The sequence below is a fragment of the Pan troglodytes genome, chromosome 1 (assembly GCF_028858775.2).
Source record: "Pan troglodytes isolate AG18354 chromosome 1, NHGRI_mPanTro3-v2.0_pri, whole genome shotgun sequence".
Lineage (NCBI taxonomy): Eukaryota > Metazoa > Chordata > Mammalia > Primates > Hominidae > Pan > Pan troglodytes.
Genome location: NC_072398.2, coordinates 152,376,667 through 152,402,589, shown reverse-complemented (window position 1 = coordinate 152,402,589; position 25,923 = coordinate 152,376,667). Strand labels below are relative to the sequence as shown.

Below are 25,923 nucleotides of genomic sequence, written 5' to 3'. Positions count from 1 at the left end.
CAGATCTCATTCAAATTTCATTAGTTTTTCTATTAGTGTCCTTTGTCCCAAGATCCATTTAAGATCTCACAATGTATTTAGTTGTCTCTTTAGTCTCCTCCAGTCTGTGACAGTTCCTTAGTCTTTCCTTGTCTTTCAGGATCTTGACACTTGAAGAATTCTGGGAAGTTATTTTATAATATGTCCTTCAGTTTGAGTCTGTCTGATGTTTTCTCATGATTAGATGAAAGTTATGCAAAAATACCACACAAGCGATGCACTCTTCTCTGTGAATGATAACTGGGGTACCTGGCATCAATATGCCCATCCTGGCAGTGTTAACTTTGATCGTTTATTTGAGGTGGTATCTGTAGGATTTATCTACTTTAAAGTTACTGTTTTTTTCTTTTGAAATTAATAAATATACCAGGGGAGAGTCTTTGAGGCTATATAAATATTCTATTTCTCTCCAAATTTATACTCATTAATTTTAGCATACATTGCTGGATCATGCCTGTAAACATTTATTACTATAGAGTTTACCTAATACTGATTTTCTACTTCCCTAATTTTTCCTACATTTATTAATTGGAATTTAGAGTTGTGAATTCTCACTCATTTATTTACTTACTCAGTTATTTATTTATATCAGTATAGATATTTACTTTATTCTATGGTGATAATCCAATACTCTTATTTTTTTTTCTCTCAAATTGTTCGGCTTTTGGTCATTTCTCTGCCTTCTGATACGCCCCATTTGTTTTTGAGCATCTTCTTACTTTCTGGCATGAGAAGATATTCTACGTTCATTTTGTAGTTTTGTGATCCCAGACCTGTAGTCAAACATTTCTCCAAGTAGCCTTGTTTCCTTTTATTGGAGACTGATATGACACGATAGCTGGCTAACACCTTGAGTGACAGACCCTGAGCAGAGAATCCAGCTGAGTCATGCTAATCTCCTAATCCATGGAAACTGTGCAATAATATATTTGAATTGTTTTAAAGCCTGTGGATAGTGATAACTTGTTACAAAGTAAGATAAAACTGATACACCCTTTTTTTCTAAGACATTCAATTTTGATATGCCATTCCTCTGCTTTTAGAGCCTTAATAACTTCTCATTGTCTTAATGATAAAATCCAACTTAATTAAAAACTTGCAAGGCCCTCTTGCACCCTCGTCACCTCCCTAGCCCCACCGCTTATGAATCCAATGCTGTCACTCCATTCCAGACAGACCGAAATACTTGGATGGCCCTGATGACACCGTGTTCTCCTGCCTTCCTTGCTTTCATTTTATGTCTCAGTTTAAACTTTGATTTGCTAGCAAGCCTTTTACAAGTGCCCCAAGACTGGATGAGGCTACTGTTCTCCTGGCTTTCGGAGAATCTTGTTTAGTCCTTAGCCCAGTAATTCAGTTGTCTGTGTCTGACTGTCTTCTTGAGTATACAGCACTCTCTTTGAGGGCATTTTTTTCATTTTAATTTTTATGTTTTAAATCTTACCCACCGTTATCCTTCCCCAGGGTCTATGCCAGTGTGGACTGAGTGAAGGAGTAAATGAGCAAATGAACAGTGTAATGCCTTATGAATTCAGCAAAAGCTGAATCATCATCTGTTTGTTCCAGTGCAGACAGGCTTGGCTTTGAACAGCATCCAGCTCCACGATTCTATCAGCTAAATTATTTTTTTTTGTACTTTAAGAAATAGGGATAGTCATAGTGTTTACTGTACGCAGTTGTTCTGAGGAGAAATTAGGAAAAGGTATGCAGTTACACAGTGCCACGTACAACTCTAAATTCCAATTAATAAATGTAGGACAAACGAGGGAAGTAGAAAAATGCACAAGAAATGTTAACTATTAGCTTTACTGCAGTTTCTTCTTGGTAGTTATCATTTCATGCCTGCCTACATACGGGCTACAAGGGGACCAGTGATAGTTTTTATGTGCTCAGCAAGACTTTTTTTTTTCTTTCTTTCTCTTCCTAGTGAGGAAAAAGAAAGTTAGTGGCAGTTGGCATGCTGCCAGCTGAGTTTTTTTGCTGCTTTGAGTTTCAGTTTTCTTTCTTTCCTAGAGTCTCTGAAGCCACAGATCTCTTAAGAACTTTCTGTCTCCAAACCGTGGCTGCTCGATAAATCAGACAGAACAGTTAATCCTCAATTTAAGCCTGATCTAACCCTTAGAAACAGGTAAGCGACTTTTTAATTGAAACATAGTATTTGTACGTATTTATGGGGTTATGTGTGATATTTTGATACAAGCATACAATGTAATGACCAAACCAGGATCATTGGGAAATCCATCCCCTCAACCATTTATCATTTCTTTGTATTTGGAACATTCCAAATTTTCTCTTCTAGCTATTTCAAAATAGACGATAAATTATTGTTAACTATAGTTACCCTGTTGTGCTATGAACACAATAACTTATTCCTTCTATGTAGCTGTATTTTTGTAACCATTAACCAACCTCTTTTCATCATCTCCTTCCTCTGACTTTCCCAACCTCTGGTAACCACCATGCTACTCTCTGCCTCCATGAAATCAACTTTTATTTTAAGCTTCCACATGTGAGTGAGAACATCACAGGTAAGTGACTTCTTGCCATCCAATTTTGCTAGCTGTGTGTGAAGAAAAAAGCTTGCTTTCTTTTTTTCTAAAAAGGAGTTTCAGAGTGGAATTGCTGCTAATACTTTGCTCTTTCATTTGTCTTTTATTTTAATGAAAATTTCACGCACAGATAACTAGAGAGTATAAATGAACCATACTGTAATCTGATATAGTTTTATCCAATTTTAAAAATGATTTGCTTTTTAAATTAGAATAGTTTTCTTTTACTTAAATACAAAAGCATTACAAATAAAGTTGAAGAAATCCATGACTCTTTACTATATATTGTTTTCTTATGAGACGGAGTCTCACTCTATTGCCCAGGCTGGAGAGCAGTGTCTCGATGTCGGCTCACTGCAACCTCAGCCTCCTGGGTTCAAGGGATTCTTGTGCCTCAGCCTCCCAAGTACGTGGGATTACAGGCGTGCACCAGCATGCCTGGCTAATTTTTGTATTTTTAGTAGAGACGAGGTTTCACCATGTTGGCCAGGCTGGTCTTGAACTCCTGACCGCAAGTGATCTGCCAGCCTCAGCCTCCCAAAGTGCTGGGATTACAGGTGTGAGCCACCACACCTAGCCTCTCCTATATTCTTTACCTTTCTTTTTATTTCCAGAAGGCAACATTATCTAGACTTTGGTATAAATTATTGTCATAATTGTTTTTATGGTTTTCTGTATGTGTGTATATATTTATCTAAATATGATCTCTAGTATAATTTGTTAAAATTACTTCTGTTTTTATATACCAGCAAAAATGGTTTTACACAATAACTTAAAAAATTAATATACTTATATTAATTTTATTTTTATTAATACATAATACATTACATATTTATGGGGTACAGGTGATATTTGGTGATGCACTTACAATGTGTAATGATCAAGTCAGGGTATTTGTGGTTTCCATCGCTTTGAGTATTTATTATTTCCATGTGCTGGGAACAACCCAAGTCTTCTAGCTACTTTGAAATAGACAATACATTGTTTTTGACCATAGTCACTCTACTTTGTTGTTGACTAATAGAACTTCTACCTTCTATTTAACTGTATATTTGTACTCATTAACCTACATCTCTTCATCTCTCCCTCCTAGACACCCACCCACCCTTCCTAGCCTCCAGTATTTATCATTATACTATCCACATTTATAAGATCAACATTTTTAGCTGATCTAAAATGATGAGTGAGAACGTGTGATATTTCCTGTGCCTAGGTTATTTCACTTAATATTCTCCAGTTCCATCCATGTTGCTGCAAATGACATGATTTTACTGTTTTTATAGCTAAATAGTATTCCATTGTGTAATATACCACATTTTCTTTATCCATCCACTTATGGACAGTTAGGTTGATTCCATATCTTTTCTATTGTTAATAGAAATTCACAATAGAAAGGTTGCTGTGATAAACCTGAGAGACACTAGAAGGAATTTTAACATATTGACCATACTAAACAATATTTAACATATTGATTGTATTCAGCTATCTTTTACAATGTGGTGTACAGACTCTAAAATAGCTCCTAATTGTCCCTGTCCTATTTTTTTTTTAATACTCATGTCCGTGTATAATCCCCCCTTGTCTGTGGATGGAAACTGTGACTTAACGGTAACAAATAGAATTTGGCAAATGTGATATGTTAAGATTATAATGTCTGCTATGCTAGGAGATTCTCTCCCTTGCTGGTTTCAATGAAGTAAGTGGTCATGTTGGGGAGGCCCATTTGGCAAGGAACTAAGGGTGACTTCAGGCCAATAACTAACTGAGAACTGAGGATAACCTCTGATCATTAGCTAGCAAGAAATGGAGTTCTCATATCTACAACCATAAGGAACTGAATTCTGCTAACAACCATAGGAGCTTGGAAGCATGTCCTTCTCCCGTTAAACATTCAGAAGAGTCTGCAGCTGTGGCTCGCACTTTGATAACTGCCTCATGAAAAATTCTGAAGCAGAGAACCAAACTGGATTTCTGACCCAGAGAAACTGTGAGACTATAAATGTGTGTTGTTTTAAGTCTCTAAACGTATGAGAAATTGCTATGCAGCAATGGATAAATAGCACACTAAATTAGTTAATACTATTACTTTATCGGTAGATGCTTTAGGGTTTTCCACATATAAGATAATATCATCTGTGAGCAGAGATGATTATACTTCCTTTATAATTCAGGTACCTTTTCCTTTTTCACTTTCTTTTTTATTTTGGCCTACTTGTTCTGGCTAGGACATTCAGTATTATGTTGAATAGAAGTGGTAAAAGTGGATAATCTTGTCTTGTATCTGATCTTAGAGGAAAAGCTGTCAGTTTTTCACTGCTGAATATGATGTTAACTATGAACTTTTTATACATGGATTTACTATGTTGAGGTAATTTCCTTCTACTCCTGGTTTAAGTGTTTTTTGTTTTTTTTTTTAAATCATGGAAGGGCTTGGGTTTTATCAAATGTCTTTTCTGTATCTATTGAGATGACCAATTTGTATTAGTCAGCGTTCTTCAGAGAAACTGAACCAACATAAAAAAAATAAAATAAAAAAAAAACTAAGGAAATTTGTTATGGGAGGTGGCTCACGTGGTGTTGGAGGCCGAGAAGTCTCACTATCTGCCACCTGCCAGATGTAAAGCCAGGAAAGCTGGTGGTGTAATTCAGTCTGAATCCAAATGCCTGAGAACTGGTGGAGCCAGTGGTGGAACACCCAGTCTGAATTCAAAGTCCTGGGAACTGTGGGAACTGAGAGAGCTGGAGGTGTAAGTCCCAGAATCCGAATGTTTGAGAACCAGGAGCTCAGATATCTGAGAGCAGAAGAAAATGGATACTCCAGCTCAAGAATAGAGAATTTGCTCTTCCTCTGCCTTTTTGCTCTATTTGGGCCCTCAATGGATTGGATGATGTCAGCTCATGTTGGATCTTTTTTATGCAGTTTACTAATTCAAATGCTAATCTAAAATGTGTTTGTATCTTCATTTGCCTCAACATTTCTTTCCTTTTCTTTTTTTCCTTTTTTTTTCTTTTTTTGAGATGGAGTCTCTCTCTGTCACCCAGGCTGGAGTGCAGTGGTGCAATCTCTGCCTCCCAGGTTCAAGCGATTCTCCTACTTCAGCCTTCTGAGTAGCTGGGACTACAGGTACACACCACCACACCCAATTTTTGTATTTTTGTATTTTTGTTAGAGACAGGGCTTTTCCGTATTGGCCAGGCTGGTCTCAGACTCATGATCTCAAGTGTTCCGCCCAACTCGGCCTCCCAAAGTACTGGGTTTACAGGTGTGAGTCACCACGCCTGGCCTCAAGATATTTTTAAATTTCCCTTTTGATTTCTTTTTGATCCACTGCTTATTCCAGAGGGTGTAGTTGAATTCTCACATCCTTGTTAATTTTCTAGATTTTCTGATACTGATTTCTAGTTTCATTACATGGTTATGAGGAAAGACACTTGATATGGTTTCAATCTTCCTAGATTTGTTAAGACTTGTTTTTTGACCTAACATGTAATCTATCCTGGAGAACGCTCCTATAATACACGTGAGAAGAATGTGTATTTTGTTGTTGCTGGGTGGAATGCCCTGTATATGCCTATTAGGTCCATTGGGACTATAGTGTTCAAGTTTTCTGTTTTCCTATTGATCTTCTGTTTGGATATTTTATAATGGATAAAGTATTGAAAGTGGGCTATCAAAATCTCCTTCTCTTATTGTGTTGCTGTTTCTCCCTTCAATTCTTTCAGTGTTTGCTTCATTTATTTAGGTGCTCTGATGTTGGATGAACATATATTTATAACGGTTATATTTTTCTGGAGAATTGACCCTTTTCTTATTATATGATGTCCTTCATAGCCTCTCATGACAGGTTTTGATTTAATGTCTATTTTGTGTGGGATAAGGACACACACCCCTTGCGGGTTATCTTGCGGTTCTTGCGGTTACCATTTGCAAAGGTACCCTTATTATCACTTGATTTTCATCCTATGTGTGTTCTTAAGTCTAAGTGAGTTCTTGGAGACAGCATATTGTTGTATTTTGTCATGACATGCTTTGACTCAGTATTATCCTTCTTTCTTTCTTTCCTTTTTTTTTTTTTGGTTTGCTAATACTTTGCTGAGGATCATTCCATCTATTTAAAAGAGATTGGCCTGTAATTTTTCTTGCTTATAATGCCATTAACAGGTTTTGTTATCTAAGTTATTCTCTGGAAGAACATGTGTAAGACTGTGTATTATTTATTCTTCAAAATTTGGTAGAATTCAGCAGCTAGACTCTGATCCTTGAGTTTTCTTGGGGAAGTCTTAAATTAATTATGAATTTAGTTTTTAAAAATAGGTATGAGATAGTCAAATTTTATATTTACTTTTATGTCAGCTTTGGTAAGTTGTATTTTTCTAGAAATTTGTCCACTTATTCTCAAATTTAATTTTACAAAGTTGTTTATCTTCAGACCATTTTATCGTTTATCATTTATTGCATCTGGACTGATGTTTTCTCTTATGTTTTTGATTTTAGGACATTCTTTCCCTTTTTTCCCTTTATCAGTGTCAGCAGTGTTTTACAAATTTTGTTAATCCTTTTGAAAACTGGGTTTTGGTTTTGTTAATCTTCTCTATTGTATACTTGATTTGTCCATTAATATTTCTGTCCATTATTTCTTGCTTTTATTTTTATTGTTTATTTCTTTCTACTTACTTTGAGTTTAATTGGTATTTTTTCTGACTTTTTGAAGTGAAAGTCTATATAATTAATTTTCAGCCTTTCTCCATTTCTAATACATGTGTTTAAACTTATATGATTTTTGTAACATTTTATCTTCATTGTATAAGTTTTAACAAGTATCTTTTATCATTTAATTAAATTTCATTATGATTTCTTATGTGAATAATGGATTATTTCAAATTATATTTTTTATTTTCCAATGTATGAGGGGATCTACTAGTTATCTTCTTGTTAAAAAAATTCTGGCTTATACTGTCTGTTCAATATTATAGTACTTTGAAAATTTTTGAGACTTGCTTGCTTTTTAAGGTCTGTAGAATAGCTCTTCTATATTCTTTTTCTTTTATTCTTGTTTTCTGGTTCATATATCTTAACTAATTTTACTGTGTCCTTTAATCCCTTTTGCCCTTTTCTCTTTTTATTCTCTTTTTGTCTCAATACTTCAGTTGGTAAATTTTCTTCTAATTCTTTATGCCTACCTTGCAGTTAAATGTATTCATTTAATTATTAATTTCAGATATATATTTTTACATATCGAATCTCTTTTTGACTTTTTATTGTATTCATTTTACTGTAAATCATTCAATCTTACCTTTTAGCTGTTTGAACATATTAAACATAGTAATTTAAAAATCTCTATGGGTAACTCCAGTATAAGTATGTGTTTGTTTCTAGTGTGTGCTTTTTCCTCTTGGTTTTCTATTATGTTGTTTCATTTACCTCCAAACATGAATGTGTTTATGATGAATGAGAGTCACTGAATATTTAAAAAATCATAGAGATATTTTGAAGCTGGAAGAATGTTCTTTTCATCCAGACAAGATTTATTTTGTTTCTGCTGTGCAGCTATGGACACTAGCAATTCTCATTTACCTTAATTCAATCAAGGATTGAGAATACTGAAGTATGAAATTAACTCTGTCTGCTTCCAGTTCATACTTCTTCCCTGTAGCTCTTTTCTTAAATTTTTTTAAAAATTTTATTTCAACAGCATTTGGAGTATAAGTGGTTTTTTTTTACATGGATGAATTATATAGTGGTGAATTCTGAGCTTTTAGTGCATCCATCACGCAAGTAGTGTACATTGTATCTAATATGTAGTTTTTTTTAACCCCTAGCTCCTCTTCCATCCTCTCCTTTCTGAGTCTCTAAAGTCTATCATATCAGTCTGTATGCCTTTGTGTACTCATAGCTTAGCTCCCACTTATAAGTGAGAGCATATGGTTTTTGGTTTTCTCTGTAGCTCTTTAGAATCCCAAACTGTAGCCTAAGGGAAAGGTTTCCAAGGTGCTCTCCTTATTGCACTCCAAAGTATGATTTTTATCTCCCTAACTCTATGAATCTAGCAAACGCTTTGCTTAACTTTTCAGCATCTCAAGTGCCTTTTCTGAATTTGACAGATACACGTCAGAAATGTGCTCCCAAATGCCTAGCTTATCTCTCTTTATTAACTTCTCCAAATCTTTGCCAATAGCTATATGTCTTAACTGCCTTGTTTGCTCTTTAGAGCTTTGTAACACATGTATTTTTATAGTTTATTCTGCTTTTCAAGTTTTTTTCATTGAAATAATTGTTGTAATGACCAATAGTCTAGTATGCTGCTGTAAGACTTCTATAGCTGTTAACTCCTTTCATATTTCAATTTCTTTATGTGCTTTTTTTTGCATGAATTCCTAGGCCCCATTTTCTAATTCATACGTTGGCAAATGATGAATGTGATATGACGATGATGACCTCTGTTCCAGCCATATACTTTTTTAAAGAAAATTTTATTGGAACACAGTCATGCTCTCTTGTTTACATATTATCTATGACTTCTTTTGTATTACAGTGGCAAAGTTGAGTAATTGTGGAAGAGACCATATGGCCTACAAAGGCTAAAATATTTACTATCTTGTTCATTATGAAAAAATTTGCTGACTCTTATTGAGATTTATTTTTCCTTTATTCAACTTTCTGAAGTTTGTCAATTGATTTAAAAATTTTAATGACTTTTCCTTTCTAAATTAAATATTTTTATATCTAACATTATTGTGCCATTTCTATATTTTTGCTATATTTTTTGCCTTAACCAAACAATGTGTTTTAATTGAGTCAGTGAAGAAAGAACTCACTGAAAGTAAAAGTGGAAACCTAAGCTATAAGCTACTATATTATATAAGCTTCTCGACCTTTAATTGTTTTTCCATTAGATATAGAACAATGGAAGTGACAACAAGATTGACATGGAATGATGAAAATCATCTGCGCAAGCTGCTTGGAAATGCTTCTTTGAGTCTTCTCTATAAGTCTAGTGTTCATGGAGGTAGCATTGAAGATATGGTTGAAAGATGCAGCCGTCAGGGATGTACTATAACAATGGCTTACATTGATTACAACATGATTGTAGCCTTTATGCTTGGAAATTATATTAATTTACGTGAAAGTTCTACAGAGCCAAATGATTCCCTATGGTTTTCACTTCAAAAGAAAAATGATGCCACTGAAATAGAAACTTTACTCTTAAAGACAGCACCAAAAATTATTGATGAGCAACTGGTGTGTCGTTTATCGAAAACGGATATTTTCATTATATGTCGAGATAATAAAATTTATCTAGATAAAATGATAACAAGAAACTTGTAACTAAAGTTTTATGGCCACCGTCAGTATTTGGAATGTGAAGTTTTTCGAGTTGAAGGTACGTAAAATTAGATAATCCTACATCTCACATTATGATTCTAATCCTTGTGTTCGGTAGGTAATAATTGATCTACAAGAGCAAGGAAAGTGAAAGGAACAGTTAGATTCATGCCATACTCTTTGATAAATTCTGAAATGAAACATGGGGAACATAAGGATTATGAGGTTTTTATCCAGAACGTATAGGCTGCTTTGAGCAAAGCAAGTTGAGAAATACATGTGCAGAGATAGAGATGACAAAGGAGATGGGGATGTGGAGAGAGAGAGATCTTATCATCAGAGCTGCTCTGTTTTGACATATGACCCAAAGATCAGACCCTTATATGACCCTTAGAACTTCTAGGTGTAATTATGTGAGAGCTTCCAGAGCAACTTAATGTGCAGAGAGGATAATTTTTCCTCCTCTTCCTCTCATTATGTTGCCAACTCTGACTCCTAACTGAGCAGCTCAGCCCTGGGTTATGCAAGAAAACTCAGTGTCTTATTTCAAAAGTAGACTTGGCCACATTTAACCAGACAAGTTTTAAAAATTTATTATGCTATGTTTATTTCCTATAGGAATTAAGGATAACCTAGATGACATAAAGAGGATAATTAAAGCCAGAGAGTAAGTTGGATTCTTGGGCTATCTATTAATCATTTTATTTAGACCAATTGTATAAAGAATGCTGACAAATATGTGGTAAAGATAAAAATCATGCCACTGGAATGATTAAAAAAGAGTTATAATGTTATTGACATAAAATAACAAAAGCACTACTAACTATGAAACTTTAAATATCCACCTGATGACATTGACCAATTTGACTTCATTTCCACTTTAGACCAAAATTTTCCAGGTAGGGTCTGGATAACCATTTTAGGTAATTTCTCTGAATCCTTTCCTTGAGAAACAGCTTTTGAGAATCCTCAGTAAATGTCAAAAACAAACTTTCTTTTTAAATTTATAGGTAGCTACATTGCATATATTTTATTCTGATTTCTCCTTAATGTACTTTTAGTGAAAATAATAATTTATGTTCAATGTCACTGATATTTCTTATTACATTCATGTGATCTAAGACTAATAGTTGAAAAATGGTTTGGTTGCAGGTTAATATTTAACTTTAGTCAGATATCAAATAATGCATTTTCTTTAAGCACAAAATGTATAACTTTAGATATTTCAAATCATATTATAGAAGATCTCATTATCAAAATAATAATTAAGTATTGAAAAAAATACCCTTCTCAGGGAAGAGAAAGAAGCTCTAGGTGACTTGCGGTGTTCTTTATGGTATTCTTTATTGGCTGTTCTGATGCTGTATTTAACCACTATATTTTAACAGGCACAGAAATAGGCTTCTAGCAGACATCAGAGACTACAAGCCCTATGCAGACTTGGTTTCAGAAATTCGTATTCTTTTGGTGGGTCCAATTGGGTCTGGAAAGTCCAGTTTTTTCAATTCAGTCAAGTCTATTTTTCATGGCCATGTGACTGGCCAAGCCGTAGTGGGGTCTGATATCACCAGCATAACCGAGCGGGTAAGTTATTTCCCTGAGGATTTTATTTTATAGATTACAATTATTATATTGCTTATGTCTTTGCTTTTTTCTCTTAGGGCAATCCTAATATACAATTAAATGCTAAATCAAATGGAAAATAGGAGTAAAATTTTGATCAGAACCACCTCCATTGTGCTATATTATACAGAGAAGCTTTCAAATTTTATGGATGGAAGAAGCAGTTATATAAAGAATACTTTTTAGTATTTGTATAAAAAACAACAAAAAATTAAAAACCCTATGAAAATCTTTGACCATTATATATGATGTTCATTTTACTCATGTACTACATGATTTTACCTGGTTTAAAATGTTTTTCTTTTTTTGTAATAAAATAATGAGAATTATGTAAGGTAATTTTTTTAAATTACATGAGACCATTCTCTAAGACATGGTCATGAAAAGCAAAATAACAATTCACTTTGGTGGGTCAACTTTGAAGGAGAACTTGAAGTGTAAATCTTACAAAAACTATCTTATTTACAAAAAGATATACATAAGGAAATAAATAGTAATATAGATTTCTTAATTGTTGCTCTAAAGAACTACAAATTATGATGCAGCACTTGTCTAGAAAATTCTTTCTGGTTTATGCTTTTCAATGTTATCATGCACATGCAATCAAACAAAAAATAATAAAGGGAAAGAATAGAAAATTTTAGAATCAGGCTTTTTTAATGATTACCACAAATTAATATTGTCACTTGTTAGGGAATATGCTGTGTATTATCAATGCAAAATTTAGCATAAGACAGCATAATAAGACAGTAATGGTTCATTTTAGCTTTTGTGTCACATTCAATAACTGGAAGAATTTTCTAGGACTTTCAAGAATCACATCTTATTTGTTGATGTTGGCCAGATACTGTGCTCTTGAGTCGCTTTATTTTAATATATTAGTGTAGTCTCAGAAGCCGTGGCAAGGTACGGCAGCACAAATTAAATTAATTAGGCATTGATTGAAATGTTTCTGTTTGCTAAATATTTATTCAGACATAGAGACCTAAATACAAATAATGCTTGGCCCCATTACCCAGATATCTCAGAGACCAATGCAGATAATAAATCTGTATCATTCATTGTGATATATGCTATAATAGATATACTACTCAGGACAAAATTTCTCTTTCTTCCTTTTAAGTTTTAAATTCCAAAGGTCTTATTTTAAGAGAAGATGTAGATACTGAACTCCAATGAAATGCAAATGTTATTTAAATTGAAGAAATATAGGGCAGACTTTTATGAGGGAAATTGAATATTTTATTGCTTAAAAGACCCTTTCTTTTGAATAATTGAAGTTATGAAGAAAGCAAATTAATGGGTAAGGAAACTATGAAGATGCATATTGGTGTTCCTGAAATTTTACAATGTACTTTAACTCTAGTGCTTAGTATAATTTCTTTCATGTTGAGGCACTGGTAAGTCCTATTCTCCTAGATAAAAATCTTCAGTGGGATTACGCCTCTGCATTTCATGGCCCAATGAGAGCTTTTGATTTTATTACAGATTACAATAGGTCATAGATGGTTCTCTCCCTTCTGGTTTGAGTGATACTACACCCTTGCCAGCACCACAGATGGAAAAACTGTAATTAAAGTGTCTCTGAGAAATCCTTTTCTTTGCAATCTTCCCAAATCGTCCATATTTTTTTGTGTATGTTGAATGTATATCTGACCATCAAATAAAATACTTTCAGAATTGTTCTAGAAAATATCCTTTCAATAAGATTGAATGTTTTATCTAGGAAAGAAAGTTCTGTTGTGCTTCTCAAAGTGAAATTTGTGGACCCCTTGGGTTCCCGGAGACATTTTAAGGGTATCTCTGTGTTCAAAACTATTTTTAAAATTATTCTAAGTTTTTTTTGTCTTTTCTAGTGTATTGACACTTGAATTAATTACACAACATAGTTTTACCTGCTGGCACATTAGTATGAATCAAACGGTGGCACCAAACTCTACTAGTAGTCACTGTACTTCTCCCAATTACTGCACTTACAGGAAAAAAAATGCCAGTTTTACTCCTTGATGAATAGTAACAGTTACTGGTTTTATTTAAACTCCACTTTGGAATACACATCATTTTGATATTCAGTGTGATAAAATGGGAAGTGCTCATAAAGTACTTCTAATGCATATTGAAAATTGGCAGTTGTCTTTAGAAAAAGCACTGGAGCAGCTGAGTTGTTAACTGAACTTTTTAAAAATGTGACATCATTTTTACTGGACAGAACAGACTTATTCATACTTGGATATTTGGCAGGTATCTTAATGCAAATGCTCAAGTGACCCTACTAATCAAGAACAAAAACAAAAACTGACAGTGTTTGTTGCCAATAACAAAATTTGAGCTTTTGAGAATAATCAAACTTTGAGAAACCTGTATCCACTATTCTGAGCCTGACAGCTTTTCAACACTTAAAGACTTATCCAATGAAATTAATGGTGATATTAACAAATGTGATGTTTTAATATTGCATGATGAAATGTGTCAACATTAGGAAGATCTTGATAACCCAGTGAATGAATGTTTTAAGATGATCAATAAATTAGGTTAAAAAATCATGCATGAGTAAAGGATATATTCAAAGTATAAGACAAACCAATGGATTTAATGTGGCAGCATATAAAAATGTCGCAGATTCCACATTGCAACTAACCTTTAAGAAGTTATTACTTGTTGAGCTTTGCTATATTACGTTGAAGAATATTCACAATTACCTGAAAGCTATACAGTGAAATATTACCTCCTTTTCATTTTATACATACATGTGAGAGGCCATATTTTCTTCACATACTTCAATTAAAACAACATATCAAGAGATTGAATTGGAGCCACATATGAGATTACAGTTATATTCTTTAATCCAGACATTAAAGAGAATTTTACTAATAAACCAATGATTTCTGTTTTCTGTAAATTTTTTAAAAAATGCTTTTTAAGTAAAAAATGTTATTTGATGAACATGTGACAGGTTTATAATTGAATTTTTAATGATTAAAACAACATTTAAGAGGAGGAGGGGCAGAGCAAGATAGTCACATAGGTCTCTCCAGCAATCATTCCTCCATTGAAACATCAATTTGAATAACTATTAGCACACAAAATATCACCTCAGGAAACCAGGTGAAAGATTACTGTACCTAGTTCTAGCACAATAATAACAAAAGATACATTGAAGAGGGTAGGAAAGATAGTTTTACATTATCTGCATCACCCCCCTCAACCCCAGGGAGCATAGTGTGGAGAGAACTGTCATCTGCTTTGGGGAAAAGAGGGAAGTGAGCACAGGACTTTGCCTGGACTCCAATATCAGGCCTACTGCAGTAAAATCCAGCACTGGATAGAACCTCATGGCCCCAGACTTTAGGCTGTTATTTGATGGCTGAGCCTCTAGCCCCATGCTGGTGCCAAGTGAGACCATGTGGCCCTAGGCCTCAAGCTTGCATGGTGGACTCAGTCCCTGGACCACACCATGGATGGGTTATTAGTGGCCCAACCTCTGAACAGCACTTAGTGACATGGATGCCGCAGTGGCCCTGAGCTTTACGCATGCCTCAGTGCTGCACCAGTCACAGTGGTCCCAGGCTTTGGGACTATGCAAGGCAGCCTGCCCAGAATTTTTGGATAGGCTGATTGTTGAAGGACTTTTCCAGACAAAGGCAATCTGCAAAGGTTGGAATAAGTACCTACTTCCAGAGATGTTTATACATTGACACGTTGTCACAAGAGTCAAAAGCAATCAGGGTAACATGACGTGACTAGAGAGAGAAAATAACATGCCAGTGGCCAATCCTAAAGAAATGGAGATGTATGAACCACCTGAAGAATTCAAAATAATTATTTTAAGGAAGCACAGCAAACTTCAAGAAAATACAGAGAAACAATTTAACAAAATGAGAAAAACGATGAGTGATCAGAATAAGAAATTTAATAGAAAGGTTGTAATAATTATAAAAAATGAAACAAATTTCAGAGATGAAAAATACAATGGGTGAAATGAGAAATGAAATAGAGAGCATCAACAGCAGAATTGATCAAGTAGAAGAGTCTGAACTTAAAGGTAGGTTATTTGAAAATATGGATAGAGAATAAAAAAACAAAATGAAGAGGAAGGAAGAAAGCTTATGGGATTTATGGAACATCATCAAAAGGACAAATATTCAAGTTACAGGGGGGAAAGGAGACAAGAAATTAAAAGTAATAGAAATCTTAAGTAAATAAATAGTAGCAAAAAACTTTTAAAACCTGGAGGATGATGTAAATATCCAGGTAAAACTGAGAGAAAAGTCCCCAGTCAGATTTAATCCAAAGAAGATTAACCCAAGATATATTAAAATCAAACTGTAAAATAATCAAAGACAAAGAGAGGATTCTGAAAACTGGAAGATAAAAAAGCAAATAACATATTAGAAAGTTTTAATATGACTAGCAGCAGACTTAGCAGAAACTCTACAGGCCAAGAGAGTAGGATGAAATATTCAAAGTGCTAAAAGAAAAAACAAAGAAACTAACAAACAAACCCATCCACTTGAGAATATTATACCCAGTAAAGCTGTGCTTCAGAAATAAAGGATAGATAAAGATTTTCCTGGATGAACAAAAGCTGAGGGAATTTATTACAATTATACCTGTCTTACAAGAATGTTAAAGCGAGTTTTTCAAGCTGAAAGAAAAGGATGCTAATAAGTAATATAAAAATATCTGAAAGTATAAAACTCACTGGTAAAACTAAGTATACAGTAAAATTCAGAATACTCATACTATAATGATGGTGATGTTTAAAAGACAAAACTGCTAAAATAATAATAGCTATAAGATTTTGTTAAAGGACATGCAATATGGAAAGATGTAAATTGTGGTATCAAAGGCGCAAACTGTGGGGAGGAGTGGAGTAAAAATGTGGAGTGTTTTTTTTTTTCTCTCTAAGTGGAGCTGTTATTAACTTAAAATAACCAGTTATAAATATGTTTTTTTTTGTAAGCATCATGGTTAACCACAAAATAAATACTGATAGTAGATACACAAAATATAAAAAGCAAGGAGTCAAAACATACCATTATATATATATATATGTGTATGTGTGTATATATATATACACACACGTTTTACATGATAAATTACATAGAATTTTCTTTTTTAATTAAAAGAGGAATATTTACATTTCTTTCAGTTGTAATTTCCAATATTTTAAATATCCGTAGATATAACCCACGTAAACAACAGATCTTTGGGATTCTCAATAACTTTTAAGAGTCTAAAGGGGTCCTGATACCAAACTGTTTGAGGACCATGGTGTTCAAATATTAACCAATCTCTTTTCTTCTTACTGTCATGTCTTGAATGCTGGGTGATGAATGAACCTTTACACTTAATGTATTTTTTTAACAGTATAGGATATATTCTGTTAAAGATGGAAAAAATGGAAAATCTCTGCCATTTATGTTGTGTGACACTATGGGGCTAGATGGGGCAGAAGGAGCAGGACTGTGCATGGATGACATTCCCCACATCTTAAAAGGTTGTATGCCAGACAGATATCAGGTAAGATTTCTTCAATATCCAAAACATTTCAAATCATTTTCTTCAGTATTTTTCATTGAATTTTTAACCACATGAGGCAATTTCAACTCCCATAATGTGGTTTAAACATCAATCAACACTATTCTACTTTGAATGAATAAGAATTCATATGAAAAAGTAGAGTGACTATTGTTCTTTTCTGTAACATTGAGAAATAAAGCCAAAAGGCAGGATTCTACTCATTTGCATTCTAGTAAAAGATCAAGGAGATAGTGTGTTTTTATCACTCTTTACAATAATGTAAACTAATGATAGTCATTTAATCCCTTGCACTTTTTGGGTTACATAGACAAAATATTGGAACAAGTAACTATTTTGTGTTGAAATGTCATTTTATACTGTAAATGCTTAGATTTCACTACTAAATACCTAGATTCAAAATTTGGCTGTGCTACTAACAGATGTTTACCCGTAAGTAAGTTACACACTTCTCTCTCTCAGTCTTTTTTTTTTTTCAGGTGTGAAATGTTGCTATTAATAGTGTCTATCTCATAGGGTGGCTAAGATGATTACATGAGATGATATAGTTTAAGTTCTCAAAAAAGCCAACAATGATTGTTACCTTTCTTTTAGGTGTTGGGTTTCAGCCTCAATTTCTAAAGAATCTCTTTTGCCTCCCAATTGTGCTGAATTGGAAACCTTACCTATGTATTTATTTATTCATTCAAAAACCATCTATTATAAACCATATTTGTGCCAAACTCTAAGCCAGTTACTGAAAACACATAGGTCAATAACAGCACAATCCTTATCCTCCAGGAGTTCATAATCCAGTCAGGGAAAAGGAGACACACAGATAAAGAGAGGAGGGATAGAGCGAAGACATTGGAGAAATCAGGAGCGTACCAACACCCTAATTTTTCACAGCAGGGAGCCAGTCAATTCAGTCCAACACTGAAATACATAGCTTAATAACTACATGTTTCCAAACCATTGTTTCATAATCTATTTCCTTAATCTTAGAAAGATTACTGTCTTGTGGTAAGAAGACATTAACTTCAAATTTGGTATTTCTTTTATTTCACTTTAGTTTGTTTTTCTTCTATAAAATCAAAATAAATTACAGTCTTTTAATTTAAATAGCATTTTCAACATATTTTTCTTTCTTTTATTCTCTCTATCCAGTTCATTTAAGCATGCAAAATGCTTAGGGAGGAGTCTTAAATTGTATTTAACAAACGTTAAGGGTGTTTATTTCTGGATACTAGGATTTGAAATTAGCTTTTCAAAAATATTATTTAAACTTTCCTGCAATACTTACAATGGATAATTATCATTTTTACCAAAGCAATAAAGTGTTTTTTTTTTCCTGTAAGAGAGATATAATGGCATTATGCTCACAGTGGAAAGGAAGTAAAGAGGAGGTGCTACTATTTGGGGAAAGAGTAGCTGAGGAGAAGGAGGGAGATCAGTAGTTACAGTATTAGAAGCATTAATTGTGTCTTTAAGGGTTAAACAGAGGCTCTCTGAATTCTGAATGTTACCTTATGTTTTTATAACAGTTTAATTCCCGTAAACCAATTACACCTGAGCATTCTACTTTTATCACCTCTCCATCTCTGAAGGACAGGATTCACTGTGTGGCTTATGTCTTAGACATCAACTCTATTGACAATCTCTCCTCTAAAATGTTGGCAAAAGTCAAGCAAGTTCACAAAGAAGTATTAAACTGTGGTGAGTCTCACTGAACTTATAAAAAAATTTACTTTGAAATAATTATAGATTTGTAGGAAGTTGCAAAAGAGAGTACAGAGATTTCCCATGTACCTTTCATCCAATTTCCCTGGAGTGGTGGCCATCGCAGGGAGAGATCATTCACAGGCATGACTGAAGAAAGACCCCAAATCCTAATGTTCAGTCTTTAGAGAATAGACTGGCCAACCATTTTTTTTTCGTGTGTGATTTTCCTGAGGCTTTAGATAGGGCTAAAGCCTATGTGGGTAGACAGGGAAGATCGAAACCAGAAAATTGATTATTGTTAACAATGTGTGTTTATAGTTCTATGTCATTTTATCACATGTGTAAGTTTATGTACCCATCACTGCAACCAAATATTACATCATTTTGTAGATTTCCCTCATGGCACCCACTATTCCTCCACCATCCTTAACTCTTGGCAACCACTAATATTTTCTTCATTTCCATAATTTTGTCATTTCGTGAATGTTATACAAATGGAATCATACAGTATGTCACCTTTTGAGACTGGCTTTTTTGACTCAACCTAATATCCTTTGACATCCATCCAAGATGTATGTATGTATTTATGGTTCATTTAAAAAATTGTATAGTATTCCATGGTATAGATATACCACAGTTTAACCATGCTCTATCAAAAAATATTCCAGTTTTTAGCTATTGCAAACAAAACTCCTATCAAGTTTTGTGTGGATATAAGTTTTTATTCCTCTGGGGTACATCTCCAGAAATGTAATGCTGGGTCATAGAGTAACTGTATGTTTAGCTTTGAAAGAGATCACCAAACTGTACTCCAGAGGGACTGTACTATTTTACAATCCCACCAGCAATACATGAGAGATCTATTTTTTCTGCATTCTTGCCAGTATTTGATATTGTTGCTATTAAAAATTCCTTGACTCTTCTAATAGATGTATGCTGATATTTCATCAGGGTCTTAATTTGCATTGCTTAATGACTAATGACATTGAACATCTTCTCATGTGCTTATTTGCCTTCTGTATAACTTGTTTAGTGAAATGCCTCTTCACGTCTTTTGATTATTTTCTGATTGGATGATTTGTGTTTTTTAGAAGTTGAACGTTAAAAGATCTATAAATCCTAAATATGAGTCAATTGTCAGATACATTGTTTGCGAATAGTTTCTCTCAGTCTGTAGTTGTCTTACTCTTATGATGATTTCCAGCCCTGCCATCTCTCATCTCTCCTTTTGGAACTCTGGGACATGAATTCTAGATATTTTGTTATAGTCTCACAATTTATTTATTTATTTTTTATATCTATTTGCTTTTTATTTTTCAGAGTGGGTAATTTCTATTGTTATATCTTTGAATTCACTTGTTCATCACTTTGCCCTCTCCATTCTGCTTTTGAGCATAGCTATTGTTTTTCGTATCTTGGGTATTATGGTTTTTTAGCTCTAAAATTTCAATTTGATTCTTTTTCAGGTCTTCTATTTCTTTGCTGAGACATCCCACTTCCTTCATTTGTTTCAAGCATGTTCCTGCTTGGTTCTTAAGCATTTTTATGATGGTTGCTTTAGAATCCTTGCCAAATAATTCTAACATCTTTGTCATCTAATTAGGGTCATGATCTTCTGATTAGCTTTTCTCATTCAAGTTGAGAATTTCCTGGGTTTTGATGTGACAAATGATTTTTAATTGCATCTTCGATATTTTAGGTACTTTATTTTATGACTCTGGATCTTACATCTTGTGTTTTAGCAAACATATTCTGATACTGGTAAGATGGAAAGTACAGGTTTCCCATAAGGCCTTGTTTGACACCCTTGGAGAAAGGGCACTTTCTTACTGTGCCCCATATAGGATACCCTGACATCACAGGGGCTAGAAGCCTCCTTGCATCGAAGGTTAATGAAGGCTAAAGTTCCAGCTTCTCACTTGTTCTCCTCTGACACTGCCAGAGAGGGAAAAGAGCACCCCATTGCTGCTGATTCGGTGGAAGTCTAGGATCCCCAAGTAGCCTCCCTTGACACCATCAAGAGGGACCTTGTTAGTATAGTGCAGGTATAAATGTCCTGGCTCCCTACATTTTTTTCTTCTCTGATACTACCTTGGCTAAGGGTGAAAGTTGGGAAAGGGAAGGACATATCCATGGATAGGGCTAAGGTGAATTCTGTGGTGTTTGACTGGGGTAGTGTGGCTATTTTCTGAAAGTTTTCTGTCTTGCTACACTGTCCTTTTTCTCATGCTTTGACTAGATGGAACTAGTCAACAGCAAAAAAAATTTTCCTTTTTGCTGGCTCTAATTTGTATTTTCCAGTTGTGAGTGTCTCCAAAAGCCAATCTGGGACATATGAAGTAAAAAGAAAACCTAGAGAGCTCATCTCTGTATTGTTTCTTGGGTCTCAAGGTCTCTAGCCAAATTGCATTCTCTGCACTTTTCAATCTTTATGTTTGATTTATGCATAATGTCCATAGATTTTAGCTACATTTAGTGTAAAGAAGAGGGAAAAGTGTGTCTACTCCATTTGGTCCAGAACTGGAAGTACTCTCACTGAACTTCCAAAAGATTTTAATATAAAGAATTGTTGGGGAATTTATACTCCAAAGCCTCGTTGCTTACTTTATCAGTGGAAAGATCACATATTTAGGTTCCGAAAAGTGCTATGCAGTTTAATGTATAGAGCATGGTCTTGCTTAAGTGAACCTAGTTTTTAAATAGTAGTAAACTTTGACCTCGAGAAAGGTAATTTAATTGCTCTGAACTTTATCTCCTGTTCTTCTAAAATGGGGATAATAAGTTTTGCATCTGAACTTAATAAACTGTCTAACAAAAGTCTGAGTAGTGAACATTAGATATACACAATGTAAATATATAAGCTTATATAAGCACTTAACAGCTCTAAAATTATGGAGGGTTTGGGGTAAGACAGAAATGCTAAGTTTTAAAATGACTTTTCAAGGATGTATGGCAACACATTGTCCTTGGCGTGCTGGATGGCAATGCTTAATGCAACTTAGTGTGCTGACTTAGGACCTCTGAAAGGACATTGTATTAATTTTGAAACAGAAGAATTACATTGCAACAGAGGTTGAAAAAAATTATAGGTGTCAACTGAGAACTGCCCTCTACCAGAACCTAGGTATTAATTGGCCAACTTTGCTAGTTATTCCTCTGAAACCTGAATGAAGAGAAGGTAGTAAAGGAAATCATTTAGTAATGGAAAAAATAAACACAAGATTTTAGTAGGAAGAAGGTACTAAAAGCCCTGTTAAAAGAGTCCTGGGAGCTTCCTTGACTGGCATTTGAAATTAATCTTATATTTTCCTCATAAGCAGTTGTTAGCATAGCAGAATTTTGATTTGTTTAGAAGTCAAATGTGATTTACTAATTCAATCCCTGTGGTTTGAGGGAGAAAGGAGTAGGTCCCTATTAGAACTGTGAAATCAGTACAGTTTGCTCTCATAAATGCTCATACACAACCCTCCTCACTTCCTCTTTTTCTTGTGGTTCTTTTTAGTCCCCAAAGTCCAGCAATCCCTTTTTTCCCCTTGACCAATTTAAAACAAACCATTTGAATGGAATCGTAGATGATTGCAATTTAGTGTGGATTTAGTTGCATTGAAAAATGCTGTCACATGTTGGAAAAAAAAGATCAAAGATCATTTCTCCTCTAGAAAAGCTTCAGGCTCCATATTGGGATGTATTGGGGATATTTCATTCTTCAGCTCTCAAAATCACCCTATAGAGTTGCTTTCACACATATTTAATAACTTGTTGACACATTGCTATTTATGATATAAAATAACTGATTTATCTATTTGATACAGGTATAGCATATGTGGCCTTGCTTACTAAAGTGGATGATTGCAGTGAGGTTCTTCAAGACAACTTTTTAAACATGAGTAGATCTATGACTTCTCAAAGCCAGGTAAAAAATGCTGATCATAACCAGATATTATTGTAATAGTATCACAATCATATGTGTGTGTGTGTGTGTGTGTGTCTGTATGTGTATATGTGTTCACAGAGTGTATTTGCAGGGAAATGAAGAATGGGATCAATTGCTTGATTAATTCAAATTTATATCACACTTTAAAACTGCAATGATCTGAATTATTGTATGTTCCGAAGATAACTTATTAAGCCATTGCTCTTTTGGTTTCTTTCTTAAATTGTATTTAAAATTGGTCAAATTTCAAATATTAAATACAAGACTTACACTTTTTAAATATACTTTCCACAGGTCATGAATGTCCATAAAATGCTAGGCATTCCTATTTCCAATATTTTGATGGTTGGAAATTATGCTTCAGATTTGGAACTGGACCCCATGAAGGATATTCTGATCCTCTCTGCACTGAGGCAGATGCTGCGGGCTGCAGATGATTTTTTAGAAGATTTGCCTCTTGAGGAAACTGGTAATCTGGCCCTTTTCTCCCCCTCTCATAGATCACTGGTGCCTTTTGAAAAATCCTAAGTTATACATCAGTTATTAGATGACTGGGGCCCACCTGCATGCCCTAGTCCTGAAAGCTACATTAGGATATATGTTTCATTTCCACTCTTGTTTGTTTCATTTTCAGGTGCAATTGAGAGAGCGTTACAGCCCTGCATTTGAGATAAGTTGCCTTGATTCTGACATTTGGCCCAGCCTGTACTGGTGTGCCGCAATGAGAGTCAATCTCTATTGACAGCCTGCTTCAGATTTTGCTTTTGTTCATTTTGCCTTCTGTCCTTGGAACAGTCATATCTCAAGTTCAAAGGCCAAAACCTGAGAAGCGGTGGGCTAAGATAGGTCCTACTGCAAACCACCCCTCCATATTTCTGTACCATTTACAATTCAGTTTCTGTGACATCTTTTTAAACCACTCTAGGAAAAATGAGATATTCTCTAATTTATTCTTCTATAACACTCTATATAGAGCTATGTGAGTACTAATCACATTGAATAATAGTTATAAAATTATTGTATAGACATCTGCTTCTTAAACAGATTGTGAGTTCTTTGAGAAACAGCGTGGATTTTACTTATCTATGTATTCACAGAGCTTAGCACAGTGCCTGGTAACGAGCAAGCATACTTGCCATTACTTTTCCTTCCCACTCTCTCCAACATCACATTCACTTTAAATTTTTCTGTATATAGAAAGGAAAACTAGCCTGGGCAACATGATGAAACCCCATCTCCACTGCAAAAAAAAAAAGAAAGAACAAAACAAACCCCACAAAAATTAGCTGGGTATGATGGCACGTGCCTGTAGTCCCAGTTACTCAGGATGATTGATTGAGCCTTGGAGGTGGAGGCTACGGTGAGCTGAGATTGTGCCACTGTACTCTAGCCAGGGAGAAAGAGTGAGATCCTGGCTCAAAAAAACCAAATAAAACAAAACAAACAAATGAAAAACAGAAAGGAAGACTGAAAGAGAATGAAAAGCTGGGGAGAGGAAATAAAAATAAAGAAGGAAGAGTGTTTCATTTATATCTGAATGAAAATATGAATGACTCTAAGTAATTGAATTAATTAAAATGAGCCAACTTTTTTTTAACAATTTACATTTTATTTCTATGGGAAAAAATAAATATTCCTCTTCTAACAAACCCATGCTTGATTTTCATTAATTGAATTCCAAATCATCCTAGCCATGTGTCCTTCCATTTAGGTTACTGGGGCAAATCAGTAAGAAAGTTCTTATATTTATGCTCCAAATAATTCTGAAGTCCTCTTACTAGCTGTGAAAGCTAGTACTATTAAGAAAGAAAAACAAAATTCCCAAAAGATAGCTTTCACTTTTTTTTTTCCTTAAAGACTTCCTAACTCTCTTCTCCAAATTGTTAGTCTTCTTCAAAATAATATGCTTTGGTTCAATAGTTATCCACATTCTGACAGTCTAATTTAGTTTTAATCAGAATTATACTCATCTTTTGGGTAGTCATAGATATTAAGAAAGCAAGAGTTTCTTATGTCCAGTTATGGAATAGTTCCTAAAGCAAGGCTGCAAGTGAAGTTGTGCTCAAGTGAATGTTCAGGAGACACAATTCAGTGGAAGAAATGAAGTCTTTAAAAAAGACCTAGGAATAGGAGAACCATGGAAATTGAGGAGGTAGGCCTACAAGTAGATATTGGGAACAAAGTTAGAGAGGCAACCAGAAAAAGTTATTTTAGGCTCACCAGAGTTGTTCTTATTGCACAGTAACATACCAATATACCAAAACAGCAGGTATTGCAGTAGAGAAAGCGTTTAATAATTGAATGGCAGAAAAATGAGGAAGGTTGAGGAAACCTCAAATCTACCTCCCTGCTGAGTCTAAGTTTAGGATTTTTAAGAGAAAGGCAGGTAAGGTGCTGAAGGTCTGGAGCTGCTGATTTGTTGGGGTATAGGGAATGAAATGAAACATACAGAGATGAAAACTGGAAGTTTTTTTTTTTTTTTTTTTTTTGCTGAGTCAGTTCCTTGGAGGGGGTCTTCAGACTGACTGGTGTCAGCAGACCCATGGGATTCCAAGATCTGGAAAACCTTTTAGATAGAAACTTGATGTTTCTTAATGTTGCATATGTTATCTTATAGAAATAACTAAGGGAAGTTAGTGCCTTGTGACCACATCTATGTGACTTTTAGGCAGTAAGAAACTATAAGGAAAGGAGCTAACAGTCATGCTGTAAGTAGCTACAAGGAATTGGCTTAAAGGGCAAGCTGGTTAGTACTTAGCTGTGTTTTTATTCAAAGTCTACATTTTATGTAGTGGTTAATGTTTGCTGTTCATTAGGATGGTTTCACAGTTACCATACAAATGTAGAAGCAACAGGTCCAAAAAGTAGGGCATGATTTTCTCCATGTAATCCAGGGAGAAACCAAGCCATGACCATTGTTGGTTGGGAGACTGAAGGTGATTGAAGGTTCACCATCATCCTCACCAACTTTTGGGCCATAATTCACCCATCCCTTTGGTGGAGCCTGAAAAAAATCTGGGCAGAATGTAGGACTTCTTTATTTTGTTTAAAGGGGTAACACAGAGTGCCCTTATGAAGGAGTTGGAGATCCTGCAAGGAAGAGAAGGAGTGAAGGAGAGATCAAGAGAGAGAAACAATGAGGAACATTTCATTTGACCCAACATCCTTTAGGAGCATAAATGTTGACACTAAGTTATCCCTTTTGTGCTAAA

At 34.5% G+C, this 25,923-nt stretch overlaps 1 protein-coding gene across 5 annotated transcripts; it reads left to right on the top strand.

Moving 5' to 3' along the window:
• The first annotated feature begins 1,953 nt into the window (after nucleotides 1-1,953).
• IFI44L (interferon induced protein 44 like) lies at nucleotides 1,954-24,360 on the top strand. Of its 5 annotated transcripts, XM_016921290.4 has the most exons (10): nucleotides 2,027-2,167; nucleotides 2,540-2,567; nucleotides 9,483-9,970; nucleotides 10,531-10,579; nucleotides 11,301-11,496; nucleotides 16,906-17,058; nucleotides 18,600-18,771; nucleotides 22,590-22,690; nucleotides 23,006-23,180; nucleotides 23,346-24,360. In XM_016921290.4, exons 6-10 carry the CDS (start codon nucleotides 16,957-16,959, stop codon nucleotides 23,378-23,380), a joined length of 585 nt encoding a protein of 194 aa, XP_016776779.3. In that variant the 5' UTR covers nucleotides 2,027-2,167; nucleotides 2,540-2,567; nucleotides 9,483-9,970; nucleotides 10,531-10,579; nucleotides 11,301-11,496; nucleotides 16,906-16,956; the 3' UTR covers nucleotides 23,381-24,360. The 5 variants fall into 5 exon arrangements, with proteins under 5 accessions (XP_063656215.1, XP_063656226.1, XP_016776779.3 ...); XM_063800145.1 differs by lacking the exon at nucleotides 2,540-2,567 and having other exon boundaries at nucleotides 1,954-2,167; XM_063800156.1 differs by lacking the exon at nucleotides 2,540-2,567 and having other exon boundaries at nucleotides 2,011-2,167; nucleotides 18,663-18,771.
• Nucleotides 24,361-25,923: the final 1,563 nt, after the last annotated feature.